Source organism: Podarcis muralis, chromosome 12, assembly GCF_964188315.1.
Source record: "Podarcis muralis chromosome 12, rPodMur119.hap1.1, whole genome shotgun sequence".
Classification (NCBI taxonomy): domain Eukaryota; kingdom Metazoa; phylum Chordata; class Lepidosauria; order Squamata; family Lacertidae; genus Podarcis; species Podarcis muralis.
Window position 1 is genome coordinate 38,271,107 of NC_135666.1, and position 26,682 is coordinate 38,297,788.

Below are 26,682 nucleotides of genomic sequence, written 5' to 3' on the forward strand. Positions count from 1 at the left end.
TTCTCTTATTTTCTATCCCCAGGAAGATTGAAATGTCACTTTGGGAAGTGTAATAAATCTTAGCGACTTCACCTAAGGCTCCTTAAACTCCAGCAAGTATCTTAATTTGGTAAACAGATAACAAAATCAGCTTGATTTAAAACGTTAACCTTTCTTCGTTTAATCTAGTTTCGTATACAAATAAGGAATTTCTTAAACTAGTCAGTCTTAGCTATTTAATTGAACACTTCTGTGTCATCGTTTTTTTCTGTTGGGCATGCAGTAATATTGCCAAGAAAACTTACTGGCTTTGCATAATTTCACATGGAATCTTCTAGTTTGGGTTGACATCATATAGCGTCCTATAAATCAGTAAGGTGGTACCTTAAGTGCATCTTGACACTCTGTAATTCAAAAGCTAGGAAATCAACCCCAGCCCCGCACCAGTATGAGTTGTTTTTGTTAACAGAGATGAAATTATGGGTGTAACTTGTTGGCTGTCTCCAAAAAGACTTTTGCAAGCTGTTTGTTCAGCTGTCCCCAGCCAACAGCTTCATGTGTGTTGCAGAGAAATGGATTATCACATCACCACCATAATAATTGTGTTACAGTCCCTAATTGTGTGAGTGTGTTAAAGAGAGGGAGGGAGCACATTTATTATTAAAGTTGGAAATGTCAGATTCCACATATTATCTCTTAAAGTGTGATCCCAGGGGTATAAATATATCTTCTTTAGAAGATACTCTTCTAATATACCATTTCTCAGTTAACTTCTGTTATTCTTCAACATTCCATCTTTTGAAACACTGAAATAATATTGAACAAAGCATAATATGACACTTTCACTTGAAAACCTTTTTAATATACAGTCATACCTTGGAAGTCGAACGGAATCCGTTCTGGAAGTCCGTTCGACTTCCAAAACGTTCAGAAAACCAAAGTGCAGCCACGGAAGCCCCGTCAAATGTTTGGCTTCCAAAAATAGTTCACAACCTGGAACAGTTTGTGGCGTTTGGGAGCCAAAATAGTCAAGAACTAAGCTGTTTGAAAACCAAAGTACAACTGTACTGACACCTTTTTAAAAACCACTCCAATTTTTACAACCATTTGAAAAGGAGTCAGAGTCTACATAATTTGCAAACTTACTTGTCAGTTCTAGATACAATAGCATGGAACTTGGAAGGTAATTTTGCCTTCTCATAAGGTTAATGGGCTCTGGGAGGGGTAACTCTGTCCAGGAATCCACACAGGCACCTATGGGCCTAAACACCTCTCCAAATGGCGGTCTGTGTAGGGTTGTGGTACCCAGTCTATGTTGGGGGTGACTCCCCAGCACAGGCTGGACACCATTGGGTTCCTATCAGCCAGCATGTGGGCTGTCTAATGCCAGATACGGGCCCAATGCCCTAGCAAAACCTACTCTTACATGTAATCAGTACAATTGTGGCCCAATTCAACCCAATACCAATCTCCTGTGTTCGTTTCCTTGGCCTTCCCCACACCAGCCACAGGCATCATGCATCTGCGGCGGCAATTGTAGTTTAAAACATCTGGAGGACACAGGCTAGTTTGCACCATTTGCTGCTTTTCATGTCAGCATCAACAACATGTTTAACCTTAATGCTCCATTGAACCTTAATGCTGGATGAACGTATACAAAACATCAGGAGAAATCTCAGGCTTGAAATGTAGGATGTCTTTTTGCTCTGTTGCATAGTATATGTATCTGTTCATTTAAAACACACAGAGATATATAACAACCACCCCCACCCCCAAATCCTTAAATTTGGTCCTTGGCTAAGCAGTATATTGAAACCTGGCTCTCAATTAATGTCTGTTCCAGAAACTCATAACAACCTACAGAAAGCAGTTCTTCACTGTATGCTGCTGAATATATATATATATAATCAAAAACAAGAATAATTCGGCAAGGGGAGGATAGAGAGAGTTTGACATTCATTACCTGCATATTTATTCTTCTTCTTTCCAGGCCATCTTTTGCATTTATTGTGGTGGAGAAAACATATTGAAACAGTTTTGGCCTTAATATTTATAGATGCTGAATGCACATTAAATTAGTGGCAAAAGAGGAATGGGATTACAAGTGTTTTGTAACATTGCACTCAGAAACTAGAAATAAAGAGAGGGGAAAGCTGCCAGCACATCTGCATTTGTTTTAGATCAAGACATAAGGAGAACGATGAGATTGCAGAAACCTGGTCAGATGGCACAATGAAGCAGAGTTGTCAAGTGGTCTTTGTCAGCCAGGCGTTTGGTTCTGGAGATGAGAGTCTTGGCTACGGAGTTTATTTGTGCAGGGTGGTGGTGTGATTGTGCATGTAAGTAGCGGTTGGTGTGTGTTTTTTTCCGGTAGATAGTGTGTCACTATCCACACACACCAACCGCTACTTACATGCACAATCACACCACCACCCTGCACAAATAAACTCCGTAGCCAAGACTCTCATCTCCAGAACCAAACGCCTGGCTGACAAAGACCACTTGACAACTGAGTTACAGAATCTCTCAAATGTGTTAATTGCCAATGGATACCAGCAAAACAGGGTTACGAAGCTAATCCAAAAAGAAACACCCCCCAAAAACCAAGACACAGAAGAAAACAATGGCATGGCCCTCCTTCCTTATATCAAGGGCACTACAGATAAAATTAGCAAAATCCTCCATAAACACAATATCAAAACAGCCTTTTGCGCCAACCAAAAAATAGCCAATATCCTCAGAAACCCCAAGGATAAAATCCAGTTGGAAGACCAAGGGGTCTATGAAATACCCTGCAAAGTCTGCCCAGCCACGTACATTGGACAAACAAACAGACGAATAAATGCACGTATCGCAGAACACAAGAATGCCGTCAAAAAAGAAGAAAAAACTTCCTCTCTCTTCCAACACATGAAAGAAACAGGACACGAAATTAATTTTGCAGATTCCAAATTGCTCTCTAACATGGAACATCACCACAAGAGAATAATCATGGAAGCCATCGAGATAGAGAAACACCCTCACAACATGAACAAGCGTGACGACACATCCCGCTTGCCAGACATCTGGAAATTAGCCCTCCCCACAAAAACTGACACCAGATCCAGAGGCACACAGAACGCCATCACCAATCAACCACACCAGACCCAAACCCAGACCCTCTCCACAGATAAATTACAGACACCATCCAGTAGCCAAACCATGGTGGCACCTCCGGATGCTGCACCCCCCTGCAATCCCTACACAGATCTGGCTGGCACAGGCCACAAAACCACAGCTCGCCCCTATACACGAAGCCAAGCCAGAGCACAACTAAATGTAGTACACCCATCTTCTCAGAAAAACTCTTCACAAAGTTCAAGAGGTCAAGACACAAAGGCTTTAGCAACTAATCCACACCTAATGACCCACCTAAGTGGTACTCAGGATATCACTCAAGAAATCACTCAAGATATCCCTCAAGCAATTAAGGAACAAAAGAAGAAAAGGCACACTAGCCTAGGAACTTCCTCTCTGCCCAAAACATTGGAGGCCACACCTCCTCAACAGTATTTATAGGAACTCAAACACTGAGATCCTGCTCTGTTCCAGTAACAAGAAGCCGAAAGCACCTGCCTGAAGATGACGAGTGAGACCTCGTCGAAACGTCGCCTAGACACCCCAACTTTTACACGGGAAGATACCCGAGGACACCAAAACCTGCATTCCTGTACCCGTGAAAATCTACGAAAGCATATATATATATATATATATATATATATATATATATATATTAAGGGAAATTGTGCATGAAAATGAATAACATAGTGAAAGTAACCTAACTTATATTAGGGGAAATTGTTTGCAAAAGCATGTGCATTAGTCAAAACACCATAGAAAATGGTGTTTCTGAGGAGAAATTTGCACTGCACCATGAGGATTATGTTTTTAAAAATGCAAGTTGCTGTGGAAATGTGAAGAACTGAATTTAAGAGTAGAAAAATGACAAAAGAGAGAGTACTGCAACTGACAATTGCTTCCATCCCAAATTCTGGGTAAGTTTTGAGAAAGATAGACATCACTAGAAGTCTACCCCCAAAACACAGAAAATTCGCTTGTCGTCTTCCATAGTAAGGCCCTTTCGCACCAAAAGATGTGATTGGCATGCACTGTCAGAGCAACACGGCTGAAAAACGCTTCCGTTCCTCAATTTTCCTGACACCAGCACAGCTTGACTGCACCTCTAAGCCCTGCACTGATAAGTAGGTGGACTGAGCAAATTAATAAACAGCTCTCTTTGCTGCCAACTGGAGCACCATCAAAACATGGGATAATTTATCTCTCCTGGCTTTAACCACAGGAGGGAAAATAACTAGAAAAGATGCAGTCACCTTAACCCCCTTGTTTGAACCAACCACCACGGAGTCTGCCTCTCCCACAACCTGCCTTCTACACACTGGCAGTCTTCCAAGGAGAAGTAGCTGTACAAGAAGAACTTATTTCATTTGCCCAGGCTGATAGCAGATAAGCTCCTAGACTGTGGTAAGATGCAAGCATTCTGTGGGAAAGGGAGATCATCTGTTCCACCGGCGAGGCGCATTCAGATCCGAGGTTGCCACAGCTTAAGCCCGCAAGATACTTGTTAAAATGAATGGGGTGTGTGATGTGGTTTGCTAGCTTAATACTGCAGTGTCTGCTTTCTCCAGTGGTATCTCTGCTTAATGCCAAACAGCTTTAGGGCTGCTCTGATAGGGTTTCTCTCACACACACCAGACAAGAAAATGTGAACTGTTCTCTGTGTCTGTATAGCCATGATCTCCAAATAATCAGCAGAGCTGTTGCAAGTTTTCCTGGCAGTGGGTATAGCGACATTGTATACAAAGATCTAAGGAAGGGTCACCTAGAGCTGGGTTTCCCAAACTTGGGTCTCCAGCTCTTTTTGGACTACAAGTCCCATCACCCCTAGCTAGCAGGACCAGTGGTCAGGGATGATGGGAGTTGTAGTCTAAAAACAGCTGGAGATCCAAGTTTGGAAAACCCTGACCTAGAGCCACATGTAATACCTGTGCTGAGCAAAGACTGCAAAAGAGTTGACCTAGGCTCCATCACATTTGCAGTTGAGTTTTGTTAAATTTGAGCTTGTCCTTTATTCACTGTCTTTGGACTACTGGCCATATCCCAGCACTATCCTCCTTTCTTTTGGGATTGTGGTCCCGTTCTTTAGCAGTGAGAAAGGAGGAAAGAACTAGACTCATTAAGATCCATACGAACTTCACCATTAAGTTCAGTGGCATGCGGCCTACACCAACAAATTCTTTTATTTCGTTTTCTTCACAACATGTTGCAGTGGTTGCAAAATCCACTTATTTTCTTCTTTCCCCCTTCACCCTTCACAGTTTGAAAGAGGTGAAGCTACTAAGGGAAGCCTAGCAGCTTTTAGATGAGGCTTCTAATAAGACAACAAATTGGGTGTTTTTGTAGATATTACTGCTGAAAAACTGTGCCAGCCAGTTAATGGCGTCCATTTTGTTGCTACGAGGTATGCCCATTAAAGAAGGAGACTCTCTGGTCTTTCAGGGTTTACAAGCTTTCACCTCCACTCACAGCACTTAATGACACATTAATTTCCCCCAACGTGAGTATGGTTTATGCTTGGACTGGGTGGATGATGCCTACTTGATAGAATCCTGCCAATTTCGGTCAGAAATTCCACCCACATCATGTTGCATTGTGGACTGAGCAATGCCCCACCCATAGAACCAAATCCTTAACATTGGCACTCCACTCTGACTCCCATCCAGATCGGCCCAGCAGTTCAGGTCATTGTTCCAACTGCTGTAAGTCTCAGTGTTGGAGAACAGAAGGGGCACAAGGTTAGCAAATTAGCATTGTCTAAACTAAGACATAGACCTTGATGTGGATTTTTGGAACGGCCGTCCCCCTCTTGAAATCATTAGGCGTGTTCTGTTCAGAAAAGAATGCTGTTCCTTACATGTCATCATCATAAACAGCTCTATCCATTTCTGAAATGTCATCGTTAAGTATCTTCAGTTCTGTTGCTGGATAGAGATGAATTATATTCAGCTTGTATTTTTTTTACAAATCTTGAGTGGAATTCTGGTTTACAAAAAGCAGCTTCATCTTGTCTGCCTCTAAAGGGTTTGGTGGAGAAACACGGGGATAAGATTCGTTCCTGTGCTTCTTCTGCATCTCAATGAATTCATCTTAAAAGGCAATGAAATATCAATATAAATGTATTTCTTGATTTCTTTATTTACTTATCGAAACATTCCTTTCCACAGAAAATATCCACATGGTAGCTAGCGCCCATTACATGATTTTATTTTTTATGAAAGGCCAAAACACACAGCACGATCCAAATGTCAACAATCAGCAGCAGTCCATCAAAACATTGGATAATAGTAGCAAATAAATATAAATCTACACCTGCACGTTCCCAAAGCTTGATGGAATAGCACTGCATTAGCAAGCCACCTAAAAGATTATGGGGGAATGTGAGATGCATGTGCTTCAGTTCAATCCTGTTAGGGCCACCACTGACACAAGCCTATCACTGTACATAGAATCGTAAGAGTTGGAAGAGACCCTGGTGATCTAGTCCAAACCCCTGCAATGCTAGGAATATGTAGCTGTACCTTATGGGGAATCGAACCTGCAGCCCTGGCATTATCAACACCATGCTCTAACCCACTGAGCTAACCAACACCAGACCATGCGTTTATTATTATTTATTTAACAAAACCCATACACAGCGGCTTGATTGTAGAAAACCTCGAGGAAAATTCACAATCGTACTTTAAAAGATACAAAAGTTAAACTACTAAAAGAGGTTAATTTAAATGTATCAGTAGTTGTCTACCATCTAGTAACCTTGCTGCAACATTCAACTGTTTTTGTAATGCAATTTCAAGTTTCTTTGTCATGGATTATCTAGTTAAAACCTGGGGGCAGAAGATGTCGCCTGGTTTCATTATAATGAGCTATACATGACCTGCCCTGGGATTCCGTGGTAAAGGCTGGGTAATAGATGTCTATAAATACATATATTTATTTAGTTGTGCATGTGAGGAAATATCAGTAGGCTTGGGGGACCCCAAGGTTGATTTAAGTGCAAATCTTTTTCTTTAAAAAAAAGCAAAACCATTATATGGAGGACCTCTAAAAACAGTTCAGTGAGGTTTGAGTATGTTCTGTGGCATCCCAATACAGCCTGATCATTGCCGGAGGGTGGGCGGAAATGTGTGGATGGGACATAGCTGTCAACTTTTCCCTTTTCTTGTGAGGAATCCTATTCGGAATAAGGGAATTTCCCTTTAAAAAAGGGGAAAGTTGACAGCTATGGGATGGGAAGCTGAAATGGAGTATCATGGAAAAGGGCATTGCTGCCTAGAACAGTAAAGAAGAAGACTTTGCATGGCAGATCCCACTTGAAATATTATGAATTAGAATCTAAGCAGCACTTGGCAATATCAAAGACGTTTTGTCTACATTATTCCAGTAATGCTGGCTAATGCACGTAAGATAATTTGATATTGCAGTGACCATGTTGCGGGTGGTGCAATGTCGCTTTATTTTGCAAAGCCTTCAGTTTTTCAAAGGTCTTAAGTGCCTGTTCTTAAAGGCAGAAGAATAAAAATGTTTCCTCAAATACTTCTCATTCATGGCAAGAGCATGGTGTGTAGTTGTGTGTGTGTGATAAATGTTCTGGAGGGGCTCCGTAACACTCCTGTCAATGGAGCGCTGACCTAAGCATGAAGTTAAAGAGGGGCTGGGCAGTTGCTGTTGTTGCTATGGGATAAGATGAGGTAGATAGCTGGTCTCTTACCAGAATTTGGATCCAGGGCAGCTGGCCCACCCTCCCATTGGGAAAAGTGAACAAGGAGCTTGTAAAGTACAGAGACCACATACAAATGACCCCTATTGACAGAAACCAGCTGCACGTCAAGCTGCTCCCTGCCTCTTTTGATTTGCAATCTCAAATAAATAGATGTGGCTGAAGGGTCTGTGGAAAGAAAACAGAATAATGTATTCTACTGAGAATCAAATTCACAGCTTTTATAGGGGTGTGTGTGTGTGTGTGTGTGTGTGCATTTGGAGCTGGGTGTTCCTTCACACATTAAGGTCTTTTTCATCCCTGACACTTTGGGGAAAGGGGAAGAGAGTTTGGGGAGTGTGCAGTTTATAATGGCAAATGGTGCAATTCACCATCAAAGTAGGATCATTTGGACAAACAGTGCGTGGGCACATCTACAGACTAATAGTCACCATTTATAAAAATTCTGGCAAATAGGGGTTTGTGGGAGTTTTATATTTGGGCAGAATAAACACTCTTTAATATAACGTTACTGGCCTTTTACCAAAATAGTGGTAGTTATCCAACCCTTTTAATGCCACAGATTTGGCTTTGAAAAAGAATGCCTTGCTTGAAAACGACTTAGATTGGTGTATTTTTCTATATCTTTCCTTGGTGAGTTCCGTCAGCTACTACCACCAGCTATTTTGTGGCTATGATAGAATTTGTGTTCATTTTTTTAAAAAATTAGCCTAAACGAAGAGATCCTCCGTTTCAGTGTACAGTACGTACAGCCAAGACCGCGGGCAGCAGAGCTGGGTACATTTTTGTTTTGGTAATGGAGGTAAGGATGAATTAGAATTCCTTGATAAGTTGCTTGTTTTGCTTTTTGAGTGGCTGCAGTGCTTCTGTTTTTCAGTACGTTAATTGGGGACAGATAACCTAATTTATGGCGCAGTTGTCCAAAGTAAAGATACCAGATCTATAAAACAAGTGGGAGGGGGTTTTTTTTGCTTTGCTTTTTGGCTGAGAGAGTTTTTGCACGTCGTCATCATGGCCAGGTTGACCAACCTGTGTGCCCAAATTGGATTCCCGGTGTAATGGGGAAAAGGAGGGATATTTAAACATGGTAAAACTCAATTAGTCAGTCCTATTGACTTAAATAGAGAGGAGCTTAACTAGGTCGGTCAGTTCTGGATTAGCCAAAAGTAACTCTGTTCCAGGGAGATCACCACCACAGTGCCTGAAGAACCCTTCAGATGGAAGGGAGTCTGTTCATGCTGGTCTCTGTATATGCTGTGTGAAATATAGTACATTTTAATACAGGGGGGCAAGAACCTGAAGCCATCCAGATGTTATTGTTAGACTCCCAGCTGCAACCAGCTCCAGCCACCATAGCCAACAACATCTGGAGGGCCACAGTTCCTCATCCCTGTTTAAATGGATGAAAACTCAATATTGTATTGCTTGCGTTGGATTCCTGAGTTACGCATACTGAGAAACTAAGGTTACTAAAGTGTTGGTGTCTGCCGCCCTCCATATTTTCTTCTTTATTTGTTGCTGTTGTTTTTCTGAACATGAGGGGGACGTGCAGCAATCTTGAGTGGGTGAAATGTTGCATTTGGTCTCTTCACCAGCAAAAGTGATCCTGGGTCAATCGCAGCCATACCTCCTCTGCGTCTGCACTGCCACCTGATATCTCCCCTCCATTTCTCTCTTTTGCAAATTACATTAAGTTGCAAGCCCTCTTAAAGAAAAATGTGTGACCATGTTCTACAGATCACTGTGTGAATAAGGGTTGTGTAGCAGTAGCCCAAGTCAAGGAGGAATCTAGGGGAAGACTCTCTTTCCAAGAAAATTCCTCACAAGTGGAGAAAAATACGTTTCTCTGAAATAAGTGGTTGTTTGGCAAATGCCGTGCTGTTTTTGGATGGTTATTAGGTGAAAATGTGAGATACGCAAAGCGGATAAGGGGAATCTTGGTGTTGAAAATGAATGCAGGCTTTTGAACTTTGAACAGTACTTTATAGCAGAAGAAGCAGCTAGAGGTTATTTTAAGAATTGAGTTCTGCCTGTGATACTTTATCAACACTTGTATCACATATTTTGTTCTCTGCTGGCTGCAGTCCAGAGGCCTGCATGCATGTGGTGAATTCTTCACGTTTAAAGTCTGGTATGGAGGAATTCTTTCATCTGATGTGTACGGCAAAACTGAATGAAATGGATATCTGAAATCTGTTGATCGCACGAACTGAAACAAAACAATCCTATTCCTGGAAAGAGATCACTTTATGCCCCTGAACCAAAAGGTATTAGCCGTGTTGATTTCCAAACAGGAGGTTGGTAGCATTCTTGCCTTTTCATTACTACGGAAATTGATTATTCCACAATAAGTTAAGTGAAATCAGAGCTGCTGCACCCAGGCAGGTTGACATATTTCACCTATATTAAAGCTGAAGAATTATCCCTAAGGTAAAATAAAAGATGAGGACCGCTTAGACTACAATGTGCATTTAATGTTTGGTTGCTCCAGCAAATATTTCAATATTCTCACCATTGTTTTCTCCTTAATGCCAGCAATTAACCTTTTAGTCTGATGGAAACAGTTGCTGTTTTATTTGAGTGTGGCTGATAACTTGTTACATTCCAGGCTCTTAGGTTCTGAAACAGAAAAGCACATCCTATTGTTCAGTCCCTGGCATTGTCAGACAAAAGCCACACCAGACATTTAGAGGAAACTGGATGAGTGATTTGTGCTTCCTTCATCCCCACACTTCCGAACTTTTTCCAAATAGGAGATATGCACGTCGACAGAGACAAACCTCAAAAGGAGAACCTAGAAATGCTGGGTCTTAAAACAAATTTCATACGGGAGCATTCCAAATTACCTAATGCATCAGAGGCCATTAAAAACCAATTAAGCAGACAAACAAACAAATCAACATTCAATTTAAAACATGAGGTTTTCATGTAAGCACATCATGCCATTAATGTGTGTGTGTGTGTGTGTGTGTGTGTGTGTGTGTGTGTGTTTCCAATGGAACCTCAGCATAAACAAAGAAGGCAAAAATAAGCACAATATTACTAAAATATAAAAGAAAGAAACCTAGTGGGTTTTCTTAAAAGACTTTTAGCTTTGGATGTGTTAAATCCTTGTTTAAATGGCATTTTGAATATTTTCCCCCTCTTTTTACGAATCAGGTATGTTTGTGTGTAGATGAACAGTGACTTTTTAAATTTAATACTAGGCATAGTTGGTGCATGTTTTTATTGTAACCATATACTAATTGATATTTATAGAATAGTGGCATTTTAAGAGCCTTTTAAAAGATTATTGATTTTTATTTAAGTGTTGTTGTGCCTCTGCTATTTGAATTGTTATTCTAAGACACCTTGAAATAAAGAATAGTTTTAAGAATGGTATACAAAATATCACAAACAAATACAGCTTTGATCCAGAGATCTAGGGTGTTTCATCTGCTAACAGAAAGAGCCTTTAACTTACTGAAGGGATATTTCCAACCAAGCAGATTTTGAGAAAAAATGTCTCCAAATCCAGAAAAGTTACTCTGTGAGCACAGCCCTTGAGCAAGTCCTTTTTATGATCCACAGTGGTTGATATGCTGAAGGCTGTTATAACCAAGCTCTGTTGTGGTGCTGTAAGGCCCACCATTTGCCACCAGCCCTCATTTTTACCTCAGCTCACAGTTCCTTGGATTCGAATCTATGTTTACACTGAGGTTCCACTGAGCGCCCTTTAACAAAACAATTCCTACATCACCATATGGTTGCATTAAATGGCTGTGCTTTAAATGTGAGAATATTGTATTGAATTATTATTTTTTTAATTCCATTTTCAGCATCCTATTCTCAAAACGCTTGAGGAATGATTTGGTGTTAATCAGCACTTTTTTGAGTTTCTCCACTGCTTTCTGGTGTAATTTTGGTTCTGCTTCCCTCAGGAATATTCACATTTCCACCTTCAAATGAGATTCTACCGAGTGTTTAATTGTGGCTGCATTTTTGTCAGTTAACAAAACCGACAACAGTTGTGACAAATCTTAGCCGCGCATAATCTTTATGGATAATTTTCTGATGATTTAATGGTTGTATTTTGTCACGTTGCTTTGAGACCTTTCTTTTGTAGACAGCGACCAACAAATGCAAAGAACGAATATGGAGTCTCCTCGCCTGTGGACTGACTTTATAAACAAACTTTTTTTGTTGTTGCAGAGGTTGAAGGCAGCATTGACTCACCATCCTGCAGGGATGTCAAATGGAAATATGAACAGCATGGGCCATATGATGGAGATGATGAGCTCCCGACAAGACCAGACAGCTCACCACCATATGCACACACATCCGCATCAGCACCAGGCGCTTCCACCTCATCACCCGTATCCACACCAGCATCAGCACCCAGCGCACCACCCTCAGGCGCATCACCAGCAGAACCACCCCCACCACCACTCTCACGCTCACCTTCATGCGCACCCAGCGCATCATCAGACCTCGCCACATCCACCCCTGCACACAGGCGGGCAAGCACAGGTAGAACTTCCTCAAAATATATTCTGCGGTATAAATTCGGGTTTTAAATCAAATGTTCACATAATAATAATAATAATAATAATAATAATAATAATAATAATAATAATAATGTATTATTTATACCCCGCCCATCTGGCTGGGTTTCCCCAGCCACTCTGGGCGGCTTCCAACAAAAACACTAAAATACAATAACCTATTAAACATTAAAAGCTTCCCTAAACAGGGCTGCCTTCAGATGTCTTCTAAAAGTTTGGTAGTTGTTGTTCTCTTTGACATCTGGTGGGAGGGCGTTCCACAGGGCAGGTGCCACTACCGAGAAGGCCCTCTGCCTGGTTCCCTGTAACTTGGCTTGATTTTGATTTTCTCCAGCTCTTTCTGTACTCGTTGGCAGGGCCAGATTTAGGTTTGATGAGGCCCTAAGCTACTGAAGGTAATGGGGCCCTTTATATGTCCAGCTGTCCTTTGTCAACAACAAATCGTTGCTGGTTTTTGTGTGTGTGTGTTGAATATATGCTGTATGGTAATTTATGGACCTAATAGGTATCTAAAGCCATCTGCACATGTTGCCGTACAACCAGTCCATGCAGAATGTAGGCACCCTGTATATAGAAAGGAACAAACCAGTGATATTTTAGGGAGCAGGCTAGCAGGCAGGGCCCATTACTTACATCACAGGAGCAAAACACTGTTGCTGTATGTAGGTTTTATTTTATTTCTTTTCTTTCTTATATTTTGGAAATGTACATCCAGGTTTTTTTCCCTTTAATTTTTTTGGGGGGACCCAAGAGAGTGGGGCCCTAAGCTATAGCTTGTTTAGCTTATACGTAAATCTGGCACTGCTCCTTGGCACCTTCACTTTATATCAAGGACTATTTTTTTTATTAAAAAAATCTTCATCAAGGTGGACATTGTACTTCAGGAATCTATGCCAAAAACCTAAAGTGGATTATATTGGGGTAGAAGTTCAAACACGTTTCTAAATGTAGGTATCATTGCTTGCACCAGTTGCCACCTTCCAAAGAGCTTGAATCAAATTTTCAGGTTAAAGAAGTCTACGGTTATGAATATAGCTCAAGGCAGGTCCACACTTTAAGCCGCAGGACCCATTGCTGTGAGTTACAGCAGTGTTTCCCACAGAGTATTCATGTGTCTGCTGCCATACAGCAGCTGCAGAAGTGTCCGTCGCACGAGGTTTTCAGCTGTTCAAGTGTATTGCTGCAAAATGTCTTGAAATAACTAGCCTTTCACATGTGTTTTGGGGCAAGATTTGACCATGTATGTGCCATGGTTTGTTTGTTTTATATACCATAGCAACCTACATGTCATTACTATAAAAAATTTATGGATGTTACGGAGAATCAGTCCTATAGGGAAACAACATTTTTATTTTTACCGTTGAGGGATTTTTTCAATCTCAGTGGGATAAAATTCACCAGGTTAATGCAATACCCAGAGCAAAACTGAAACCAAGCTGAATATAAGATTAAACATTAAAGTTAGATGTGAAACAACTGAGGAAGTTTGCATGAAGTTTTTTTCTCTAGAATGCCATCAAGATTTAAACACAGCAGAGGAGCAAAGCCGATTAAAATTATTATTTACTCGCCTTTCATCCTAAAGTCCCTGGGCAGATTCCAACAATCTAAAATACAACATTAAAAACCATTTAAAACAACCTGCACTCCTTTAAAAAAAAAGTCTTGGTATCAAAGGTGAAATTATACATTCTGTATATCAGCCAATTTTATTGTATGTAGTCAAAGGCCTTTACAATGGACGACAGAGAATAAAAGAAAAACTTTCATCTAAAATCATATAACGTAACCTGTAGCAGTTAACAATATAAAGGAAATTTACAACATTAAAATTTAATATTGGGGTGCATTCACATAGCTGGAATGGAGCTTCTTGGCTACCTGGTGTGTAATGTACTGGTGTTTATCTGCTAGGAGTTCCTATCACTTCCTGTGCGGATCGACCCGGAAGCCAATTAAGAATTGGCGATATAAATTTTCTTCTGGGTGTTGTGTACAGGGGGCAAATCAGCAGATAGTGTGTAATGTCTTCTACCTGAGGAGATCCCATTTGTGATCCATATGGAGAATTCCCCAGTATCTCCCCTCTAAATACCGTATTTTTCACCCTATAGGATGCACTTTTCCCCCTCCAAAAATGAAGGGGAAATCTGTGTGCGTCCTATGGGGCGAATACAGTCTTTCGCTGAAGCTTGGAGAGCGAGAGGGGTCGGTGCGCACCGACCCCTCTCGCTCTCCAGGCTTCAGGAAGCTATCAGCAAGCCTGGGGAGCCCTGCGGGAGTTCCCGCAGGGCTCCCCACGCTGCGGATAGCAGCCTGCCGCCCGGCGAGCAGGACGCCCTGAAGCAGAGCACGCCGGGCAGACATCCGCAGCGTGGGGAGCCCTGCGGGAGTTCCCGCAGGGCTCCCCACACTGCGGATAGCAGCCTGCCGCCCGGCGCATGGAGCGCCCTGAAACAGAGCGCCCCACGCTTCGGGCAGACATCGGGCAGCCCCACAAGCTCGGGGGACAGCGGGGAGGCACAGCGCCGCCATCCCGCTGTTCCCCGACCTAGTTTGGGGGGGGAATAAAGGGGGGGAAATTCCTTTATTTCCCCCCAAAAAAACTAGGTGCGTCCTATGGTAAAGGTAAAGGTACCCCTGCCCGTACGGGCCAGTTTTGACAGACTGTAGGGTTGTGCGCCCATCTCACTCAAGAGGCCGGGGGCCAGCGCTGTCCGGAGACACTTCCAGGTCACGTGGCTAGCGTGACATCGCTGCTCTGGCGAGCCAGAGCCGCACAGGGAAACGCCGTTTACCTTCCCGCTAGTAAGTGGTCCCTATTTATCTACTTGCACCCGGGAGTGCTTTCGAACTGCTAGGTTGGCAGGCGCTGGGACCGAACAACGGGAGCGCACCCCGCCGCGGGGATTCGAACCGCCGACCTTTCGATCGGCAAGCCGTAGGCGCTGAGGCTTTTACCCACAGTGCCACCTGCGTCCCCACCAAGTAGAGTAACGGACGGCAATTATGGATGCTCTGTCTTGGTTGGCATCCTAATCAAAAATCCAATTTCTAAGATCACGTGGGCTTAAAAAAACACACACATAAGTTACAGGATAGTGACAAATGGTGCCAAGGTGAAAAGTTGTGGGACTCTAGAATGATAATAAGTAATACCAGAGAAGGAAGAAAGTGAAATCATTAAGAAGGGATCTGAATTTCTCATTGCTTGGAATCCAATGTTTGACCCACTAGATAGAAGTTTGAAGGAAGCGTATATACAAGATGGACACTAACTAACAAAAGAAGCAGTGCAGAAATAATTGAGATGGACATAGCCAATTGTCATTTGTGATTTAAAAAATATATACATTGGCCCTTCAGTGGAGACTCTTGTGTATGGAAAGAGATGGTGGTGATGGAATACTACCAGCTTTGACAGTACTGATCTACACTTTCAGAGAGGAACAACTGAGATGCCTGGAATCAGTTCTTCCATTCCTCAGAAGAGGTACTCAACAATGCAACACTCAACAGTACTAAGAGTTTGTACATGAGGTCCTGATTTAGGTAAAAACTGTGCATGTGCAGCCCTCCACTAGATGCAGGGCTTTTCCACCCACACTGTGCAACACGCTTTGCACACATGGAACTTGGATCAGGAAAGGCAATCCACTCACACAAGACCTCTTTCCATATGCAGATTGCCTTTGCCAGGTTATAGCAGTTATGTGGAAGCTCAACTTACACCTATGAATTAAATTCCATTTCTGTGGTGTATGTATTTAAGATTGGTGCCTTGGGAGAATCAGGTACAGTCCTTCAACTGCCCGCTCAGAAATAATTGTTACCAAACTGCAAGATAATTACACCTTCCTTCTAAGCAGATAAAGATTTAATATTTCCACATGGAAGGAGGAAACAACAGATAACTGCTGTTGCCAAAACCCACAAAGAGCAGTCTCATGGGCTTTAGTAGAAATGGTTCCATTTCTGTAGGACATGTAAAAGAGATATTTGTTCAAAAAAACATTTGTGCGGTGCTGCTTGGAGGATGGGTGGAGATTTTAAGATCTATAGGTCAGGTAGTTCCCTGGACAACAGAACAGTTTGAATTCCTCAAGGGAACACAAAAGCAATGACACTTTTTGAAGAGGGCATTGACTGGGATAAAAGATGGTTTGAGTGAGTAATAAACATAAGGTTATTGCTTTCAAAATCCATCTATAATTCCCCTCAGTATTGGCCTCTTTGGGGGGTCAGACTGCTTCAGCAGACACATTAATCTTATGGTACACTTTACTAATTATTAACCAACTCTTTCTATTGAACCAAATACTTAAGTTTCAAGGTTCATGTCAAAACCAATGCATGATCTGAATTGCTAGGAGCTACGCTCCCCTTTTGCCATAACTTTGATTCTTTTATGCCATGCCCCTGTATTAAATTTCAAAGTTTTCAACAGCCCTGCAGAACCTAATGAATTATGGGGTTGCTAAAATGAATGGCTAAAAATATAGCAGTAGGGTTATAAACAATTGGAGAGACATACAGGATCAGGGATCAAGGCAAAGCCCAGCCAATTTAGCAGTTCCCTTTCTGTTCTGCTCTGTGCCGGCTGGCCTAATTCAGATATTTCACACATGTTTGGTTTTAATACTGAAATTTCTTTCAGATGAATTTCCAATCAGAAGAACTTTGAGACAGCAAGGTTGTAATTTCCTGGACATAGCTGGTATTCAGCCCTTGCAAACAGCGTCCGGGTGGAAATCACTGAAATGTCCAGGAAAATCACTAAAAAAATCTCAACAACTTTGCGCCACCCCCAAAAGGCCATTATATTATATCTTGTTGCAAATTATACATGGTCAGAAATGTATCTTGTTGCAAATTATACATGGTCAGAAATGTGCTAACAAAAAAATTATATATGATGATATTCTGTGTCCTTTTTAATTGATTCTGCTACATTATCTACATATTCATGTGTTTCAAATGAGTCAGAAGTTCTAAAAGCTGCAGTCTATGCACTTCCACGGTCCTCTGTCATCGCATAAGCACAAACAGTGTCACATTCCTCTCAGCCTTTGGAGCATATACTAAATAAGACATCGCTAAGGGCATTGGCATAGCCATGTTGATGCACCCAGAATATGTGTTGGGCAGATTTGTAAAGAACTCATCCATGTGTTGAATGGAACCATGGAGTACATTTACCATGTCAGCGGGCAACACTGAGCTGGCGTGTAATGTGGACTGAGATGCAAGAGCTTCCCTTCTGTGGTAAGCTATCAAGTGATTATTTCACATACCCTGCAAGTCTCCCAAGAAAGCCGGGACATCCCATTTTTTTTCTTGTGAGAGAACGGCGGCCATTTTGGGCACAGTGATCACGTGCAATTTTGCACCATGATTTCTCTCCAGAAAAAAATGCTTTGTCCCCCAGGGCCGCGATCTTGTGCCTTGAAAAACACGTGTCTGGAGGCTCCATGCCCCCAAAATGTGCTTTTCAGGAGGGGAGTTGCAGCATGAAATCATGCGAGATCACAGCGCCCAAAATGACCACCCTTCTCTTGCATAAAAAATGGGTAGGTGGTTTCCTGGTTTTTGCCTTCAAGGTTTTGGAGGGTATGCTTCCAGCATATGCCAAACTTTGGACAGAACCATTCTGGCCACATTTTCTGCCTGTTGTGTAGGTTGGTCTACCTTTTCCTGCATAAACAGTGAGGTACATGAGCCCTGTTTTTACCAGGGTTTGTCCCACCATGTCATCTAAGACTATTCAGGCAACAGAGGAACAAGAGGCTGAAAAGGAACACATTTTCACTCAAGTAAAACAACATTAAAGGAGTGGAAAGGGCTGTTATGTATAAGAGAACCAACCTGAGAAGTAGAAACAGAATTTACAGCTTGAATTAAAAAGGGAGAAGGCAGAAAGGCTTGTGCAAAGATGTCCGTGTCCTGCAATGTAAACAACAAACCTTTGAGGGCTCAGAAGGTGTTGCCTGTGGCTTTTGATGTTAGACTGACAGTTTAAAAGAGACCTTTGAGGCCTTTACATTTCAGGTGTGTTGCTGTAGAGGCAACATACATATCCCTGCTGGAAGGGGCATCTGGCATTACTCAACATAAACTTCTCAAGCCAAGATGGGGGTGATAGACACTGAGGACCAATTCACAGAATCCAGCAAGAAGGCTAAAATGTGAGATGGATGGCATGGGGCCTGTGCTTGGGCATACAATGGTAATTTCATTACGAAAGTAGTGATTGCCTTACTCATGGTCAAAATACGTGGATTTGCTACGCATGCTGCCATTTGACTTTTACTATTTGGAAGCCAACCAGCAGCTGAAAGTTGTTGTGGTGTCATTGTAAAAAAATTGAGTCTAGGCACATTCACAAACTCAGATGGCAAAAATGTTTGGTGCAGCCTGTGTTAGCAATCCTTCACGACTCTCTGAAAGGTTTTGCAGCGATTGCTTACTTGAAAGGATTGTGTCATGCTGGTGCAAAGCTAGGAAGCCAACAAAGCTAGCTCACTGGCCTAGAATTGTCCTCCCTGGTGTATCACCCATGAACGGGTTGAGATGGAAAGCAATATGAAATCCATCGTGTGTCTTATGAGGTGTTCCAGTTCCTCACAGAACTGTCACATTAATGGTTCTGAGAACTTAATTTCTTTTTAGTTCCCATAAACTCATCAGTGAATCACCTCAGTTTCCCCAAGAAAATGGAAAAGGGGGATAATAGGACACCCCTTAATTGCCCACTTGGTTCAAAGCCTGCTTCCATCTTAAGATTTATTTATTCCTCATAAATCCAAAGCACAGCAAATTAATGGGTTGTTACCTCAGGATAGCTATCTGTGTAAACAAGACATGCAGTGCAAAGGAAAATGCACGTCTTTAAATTAGGAACAAAATTAAGGGTCCCAAGGCTCCTTCTGTTTCGTGATTAATGCCAGTCACTGGTATGATTTAGATGTTTCACATTTGAACTGACTGGCTTTTTAAAAAAACTGTTCTTGAAATGAAATGAAACATTATTTTTTTTAATACGATGGAGCAAAATAAAATAAAATAAAACATCCTCTCTGCTGCAATTCAAAAAGGCCATTTTCCAAAACATCTTCCTGGTCCATGCAGGCTGTTAGTTGAAGAGTAATTTAAGGGCATCTGGTGGAGTCTTTGAACTTCTGCCACTCTCATATCTTGCCAAAATGTCTGTATTCAAAGAACATATCCCGGTCGTATTTTTTTTTTTATTACAGTTGATCTTTATTATTATTATTATTATTCCACAGTCAGCTATGGTGTCATCCCCTTACTGGCTACTTAATTAAGATCAGTTGTGTTTCTCATTAGGTATCAGCAGCAGCCCAACAGATGCAGCCCACACAGACAATACAGCCGCCTCAGCCCACTGGGGGGCGCCGAAGGAGAGTGGTGGACGAAGACCCAGATGAGAGGCGGCGGAAATTTCTGGAACGAAACCGAGCAGCTGCCACACGCTGCAGACAGAAGAGGAAGGTCTGGGTGATGTCACTGGAAAAGAAAGCAGAAGAACTCACCCAGACAAACATGCAACTTCAGGTGCGGGCTGCTGTCTAGGACATGCCTAGGACACAGAGAGGCACTGTTTGCATCTTGGGTCACTGCTGCACCAGCAAGACCTTCTTGACTTAAACTGGTGCTGCTACACTTTAGGCTACTAGCGCAAACACAGAGAATCTGAACAATATCTATCTGTCTATCTATATCTATCTATCTCTGTATCTAGGGACGCGGGTGGCGCTGTGGGTTAAACCACAGAGCTAGGACTTGCTGATCAGAAGGTCGGCGGTTCAAATCCCAGTGACGGAGTGAGCTCCCGTTCCTCGGTCCCTACTCCTGCCAACCTAGCAGTTTGAAAGCACGTCAAAATAGCACGTAGATAAATAGGTACCGCTCTGGCAGGAAGGTAAACGGCGTTTCTGTGCATTGCTCTGGTTCGCCAGAAGCAGCTTAGTCATGCTGGCCACATGACCCAGAAGCTGTACGCCGGCTCCCTCGGCCAATAAAGCGAGATGAGTGCCGCAACCCCAGAGTTGGCCACGACTGGACCTAATGGTCAGGAGTCCGTTTACCTTTACCTTTATCTCTGTATCTGTCTATCATCTATCTATCTACACACACACACACACACACACACACACACACACACATTAACCAAGAAGAGTGTCAAGATTTGGAAGCAGGCTGACATATAAAGACATTCTGAGCAAACAGCGTGAAACAATGGCATAGATGAGTGATGTGCACAGAGATAGGAAGCCTTTCTCATCTAGCCTGGGCCTTTCGCCTTCGTACTACCAAACAGCAAAAGGGAATGAATTATCTTCACCCTCCATTTTAAGTACAGAGCCATGGTCTGAAGTGGACTAAACTCTGCACCGATCGTTTTTCTCACCGCAAACAGTGACATCTTAAGACAACCTTGTGTACTAATAGCAAATTCATTCGCAGGATGCCAATCCTTATGTAGCCAAAATGGCACCGCCCACATACAAGAGAGGGAATCAGGAAGATTGGGTAAATCCAGAAGGATAAGGGGGAGGGGACGGTAAGGTGGGCAGGGAATACCAAAAGGGTTCAGTGAGGACTGTGTGCAATCAATGGGCACAGAATGGGAAATTCTTGCGTGCAAATCACATCAGAATGAATGCAACTCATTATAAGATGATAATATACAAAGGATAATTTCCAGGTGGATTGCAACTTGCCCATAAGAAAAAGGGTTCCCCCTGTCTCTGTTTCTTTGTCTTCTATATGGTCCCAGTTCCACTGTAGGACATTGTAATCTAGACAATATAATCTACACATTGTAATCAATGTGCTGCTGCTCAGTATGAAAGAGAAAAGATAAAAATTCATAGATTTCCCTTTGTTACAGGATTTCTTACTAATGAAGATGAATTTGATAGTCAGAAATGTTCTGCTGGAGTTGGAATAATTCGTTTTATTTTAAAGAAAAAGTGAAGCAGAAAATCTATCTGTTAAATTTATTGACACCAATTGGGATCAGTACATACCAAATGGCAGTAGTTTGGTGACAAGCCGAACCTTTTATATAATGTAAAAACTGGTCGTTTCTACCAAATTAATATGATTTCCTGCTTGCAAAAGCAATGAGTGAATTAAAATTCAATTGTAAGCATGTGTTTAATGCTACATCATATGTCTGCATGTGCAAGCTAGAGACAAGCACGTCCGATTCGCAACAGTCTTTTCTGAATTGGATGAATATAGTCTGTATGGATTACGGGGATGATTTTCGTCACAGCAGTCATTTCCACGCCTTATTTCCATCTCTGATTCATTGCGTCTGACCTTGCTAGCCTAGCCAATACTGCAGAAGAGATAATTTTGCAGGCAAGCCAATAGAGTCATTGTAGTTCTCTTTTTAAAACAGTTACGAGTTTAAGTTTTGATAACATTTTTGCTCCTTGAATGGAAGAATCCCTTCTGTGACCACAGTTCTTCTGTAAACAGAAGCTTCTTCCATTTCCAGAGCAAAACACGAGGCTCCAATCCATCTATTTGTAGCTCAAGTCTTTTGTAATATTGGGCCTCGTTTTCAAAGGATATTTGCCCCAATCCTGAGCTGCTTGTATACTGTAATATGCACACAGAGCTCATTTACATGAGAGGGAGAGGAAGGGAGCACTGTGTATACATGAGAGTCCATTTATTTATTTATCCATTCATTTATTCATTTACTGCATGTAGATCTCACCCTTTCCCCAAAGAGCTTGAGGTGCGTACATGTGTTTTCTCCCCTCTTCATTTAATTCCCACAACAAAGCTGTGAGGCAGGTTAGGCTGAGGGACTGGCCTAAGATCACACCCAATGAATTTCATGGCCAAGTGGGGATTCAAACCCTGGTCTCTCTAACCACTACACCATGCTACATTCATCAGAATTTTTTTTTTAAATGGTTACTTCATTGTCAATCCACTGCTAAATATGTAGAATTGAATTTAATGTTTTTTTAAATGGACACAAAGCAGCAATCTGATGCTGGGATCCTAAAGCACAATCCTAATGAGCAGTCGAGCTGCCTCATTTGCTGGGGTTGTCATGCTCTAGAGCAATAATCCTATTAAGGCTGATTTTTTAAAAAAATAAAACGAGACGGCAGATACACAGTAGACTTTAAGGCATATGGCAGGATATGGGTTTGTCCCAGTATATCTTCAATGAAAAAATAATTGCATGAAGATTCAAACTGTATGCAAGCCTACTATATTTATTACAACGAAAAGCATGCAAAGTTGTCTCCTCTTAAGATATATGCATTTATTAAAGTAAAAAATCTCTTATCTCCTTCCAGAATGAGGTTTCCATGTTGAAAAACGAGGTAGCACAGCTGAAACAGTTATTGTTAACACACAAAGACTGTCCAATAACAGCCATGCAGAAAGAATCACAAGGATACCTAAGTAAGTAGGTAACATATTTATATTATCATAGGTTAAGTACTAATGATGCATTTCTTTTTTGATCTAACCTCTCAATTTCTAAACAGTCTCCTTCAACCATCTTTAGTAATGGCATGAAGTTAGCATGGAGGAAAAGCACCTGTAGTGAAGCATACTAGCAACCAATGCTTAAAATGGCCTGGTTTGCATGCAATGTTAAACCAAGGTTTAAATATCTGAGAGCAACAAGCAACAAACCACAGCTTGTAATTACATGCAGACTCGAGCCCGTGTGTTGCTATAAAGCCAAACCATCAAAGTGAAATATGAACTATGGTTTAACATTATGTGCAAGCTGGATCAGTGTCACAGTTCAGACTTAGAGACGCCTCAGTACTAAAATATACATGGTAGAGGTATCTCAAAGGCCTCAGAATGTCCAGTAATGCCTAGCCCTGTTGTTCTTATTCTGGGCATTGCACCTTCCACATACAATCCTATGTCTGTCTATTCAGAAGTAAGCCCCAATGCACTTGGGAGTAAGTTACATGGGGCATACTCCCAGCAATGGGTATAGGATTACAGTCTAAACCATAAGTTTACTGTTATTTTATTTATTTGCTTACTTGTTTGAGCTATTGGCTGTCACTGAGTTCAAGTCTTCAAAGGCAGGGTACAATTTAGAATGATAAATACAATAAAAATGCCATATAGGACATTAAAAGTACAGGAACACCTAGAGAGGCAAGAAAAAAGTATTTTGAGACTGGGGGCGGGGAGCATCAAAGATGGCGCCAGTTTACATGGCAAAGCTGTACCGCTTCAGGTTGCAGCGGAGGGCTCACACAGTTGGAATAGCCCTCCAAAAATGAAAGAGAAAAGCCAGGACCACATAGAAAATCACCTCAAACTCTTCTTGCTTCTTGCATGGTTTTATTATTTTCTTTGCTTCTCTGTATGCAAGCCCCTACCTGAAGTGGTGCTGCTTGGAAGTAAAACATAGCCTCAGTTGTGCACCCAGCAATATGAATTATGAGCGCAACAAACCTGTGTTTGCAAACATGGATGTCATACTGGTATACTTATTTGAGAGCTCAGCTGAGCTGTGCTGCCAGTTGGGTGTGTATATGGCAGCAAACCTAGGTTTGTTGATATATGAGCTGCCCCTCAGTTGTAGAGGTAAAGGGACCCCTGACCATTAGGTCCAGTCATGACCAACTCTGGGGTTGCGGTGCTCATCTCGCTTTATTGGCCGAGGGAGCTGGCATACAGCTTCCGGGTCATGTGGCCAGCATGACTAAGCCGCTTCTCGCGAACCAGAGCAGCGCACGGAAACACCGTTTACCTTCCCACCGGAGCAGTACCTATTTATCTACTTGCACTTTGACGTGCCCCTCAGTTGTAGTTTAGTGCAAATAAGGTCGGAATAAAGCCCTAAACTCGTTAGGCCCCAAATACCTGAAAGAGCCCTTTCTTCCTTACAGCAGCTCTCAGGTGCTAAGATTGGTGAAAAGAGCCCTCTTGGTTATTCCAAAGCAATGGCGATGGCAACCTAAGACGGGGCATTCTCTGTGGTGGCCCCTAAGTTGTGGAACTCCCCACTGAGGTGTGTCTGGCACCTTCATTGTACAGATTTGGGTGAATGCTGAGGATACACCTGTTCGCCTTGGCTTTTGGTACCCAAGACGTATATTTTTAGGACCCACCTTATTGTTGTCATTTGAAGTTGTTCTTAACATTGGGAATTGTTGTGTTTTAATATGTTTGCTGTGTTTTAATTGTTGGGACCTTGGTGGGAAGGGCAGATAAAAAACTGTAATAATGCTGCTGCTACTGCTACTCAGTGCTACTCCAGCTCATTACTTCTCTTCATCTGGGGAGTGAGGATCTCTTTTACTTCCCCAGAGACAACAGCATCCATAAATTCCTAGGGCCAGAGAAGATTCCAGAACCAGCCCTACCATTAGGCAAAGTGAAGCAGCCACCTCAGGCAGCAGATGCCAGACATCAGGCAGACACAGGCTGGATCTACACTGATCTGGAAAACGTTATTGAGAACCAGAGAAAAGCTCTCAATGCAATTTTACATTGACGACAGAACACTGCTCTACAGCTCTCTCTGGTGTCACATTTTATAACACATTTTTAACATTTTAATTGACCACTGTAGATTAGTCCACTGATGAGGTTCTAGTGGACAGAGTTTTGTGTACCACACAACTTTGCCCTTTGTAAGATTCAGCTGCTGACTGGACTGGGGAGGGAATGCCATCTTGTCCTTCCGCCCAGGCTGCATAATGCCTCAGGGAGCAGTGCCTTCCCGCAATACTCCTACTTCCAGATTCCCATGTATCTTTGGGGGTTCAAGGAATCTGGGACTAGCACTGCCTTCCTTTCCCAGCTTCGCCTCGTTCAGAGCCCCATTAAAGTGCTTGGAAAGGCGACAAGGCAGCGTGGAGAGGAGAGGCCACATACTCAGTATTTTGCTGGAGCAGTTCTGACTTCATGAAGATGATACGTCAGTACGTGCAAGTAGCACGGTGATGATTTACTGTGGACACTGAGGTGTCATTATACAATCCTACAGTTGTCTACTTGGAAGCAAGTCCCAGTGAGTTCAGTGGGTCTTACTCCTATGTGAGTGAGTGAGTAAGTAGAGGATTGCAGCCTCAAAATGCTTAAGGCTTAAGACAGATATGTACTTTCTAATCATAAACTTAATAATATTCTGCAAAAAGTGGGGCAAATGGAAGGGTAGTGGAGGAGAAAGTGAGGTTCCTCTACCCATGAGCCTTCATTTGTTCCTTTCTCAGGTCCTGAAAGCAGTCCTCCTTCAAGTCCAGTCCCTGCCTGCTCCCAGCAACAAGTCATCCAGCATAACACCATCACAACTTCATCAACGGTCAGCGACGTTGTCGGAAGCTCCACCCTCAGTCAGCTCACAAGCCACAGAACAGATATGAATCCGATCCTTTAAAACCTATCGGTCAGGAACTGCTATGAAAAAGTGATAGGAAAATATCAGATTTCCTTTCTGGTTTAAAGGCATTTTTCCCCTCTCAAAGTTATCTCAGATCTGGAGGACTCTTCAGCCCCCAAAAGACTATGAGTTCCAATTTTATAGTTTATGAAATGTCTTTTATACTTAGTAATAATAAAGGGAGTTATGCAATGACTATGCTATCAGCTTGGGAAATGCATTGGTGCTTTCTCCGGTTTTTCTGGTACCAGTTGTTTGTTTGTATTCTTTGTTTGTTTGTTACTTTTAAACCAAACTGTTCCTGTACATAATGATGTTCCTTCTCACCACTGCAAGTTGTTACAGCGGAAACGTGTTAAAGGGTCACTTGTTAGCCAAAACAAGGCTTAAGCATTAAGCAGCCACACACTGGCAACTAGGCATAATTGGACTATAAATACACGAAGAAGCCTGGTTGACAGCATAATACCTTTCTTTCTTTCTTTCTTTCCTATAGCACCAGGCTCTAAAACACATCCGTAGCCTTGCATATCTATTTTCTGTTTCGAAAAATGTTTCCATACTTTACATAGTTATCTGCTCCAGAAAGCAAATTATGGCAATGCGCCCAATTGGTCCTTCTCTCCATCTCGTCTCCCTTTGTCCAAGCTGTTTATCATCTGTAATTCTCCATGCATAGAATTTCGCTTTTCAGTGTGTTGTGGCACCAAGTTTCAATCCTACAGAATGTTTGGCTCCCCCCCCTCCTTTTATTTTGGTAAAATCTGGTTTCCTTAGCCTGCTTGTTTCCGAATGAATGTTTGAAAACATGCGGGTGGCCTATGTAATGCTCCAAGGGATAGAAATCTTGACCATCACTGGCCATTCTGTCACTTTCTTAACATTCTCTCATCCAGAAGTCC

The 26,682-nt window shown here is 42.2% G+C and overlaps 1 protein-coding gene across 4 annotated transcripts in view; it reads left to right on the forward strand.

Annotated features, from left to right (window-relative positions):
* CREB5 (cAMP responsive element binding protein 5) overlaps window positions 1–25,976 on the forward strand; it is a 254,283-nt gene extending 228,307 nt beyond the window's left edge. For 3 of the 4 annotated variants that reach the window (XM_028750740.2, XM_028750743.2, XM_028750747.2), the window contains 4 exons: window positions 12,005–12,322; window positions 19,705–19,932; window positions 22,713–22,821; window positions 25,614–25,976. In XM_028750740.2, the coding sequence (XP_028606573.2) occupies window positions 12,005–12,322; window positions 19,705–19,932; window positions 22,713–22,821; window positions 25,614–25,777 (819 nt within the window). In that variant the 3' untranslated portion in view covers window positions 25,778–25,976. Of the gene's footprint in view, window positions 1–12,004; window positions 12,323–19,704; window positions 19,933–22,712; window positions 22,826–25,613 lie in introns of all 4 variants that reach the window. The other variant, XM_028750746.2, reaches the window with a different exon arrangement.
* The last annotated feature ends 706 nt before the right edge of the window (window positions 25,977–26,682 follow it).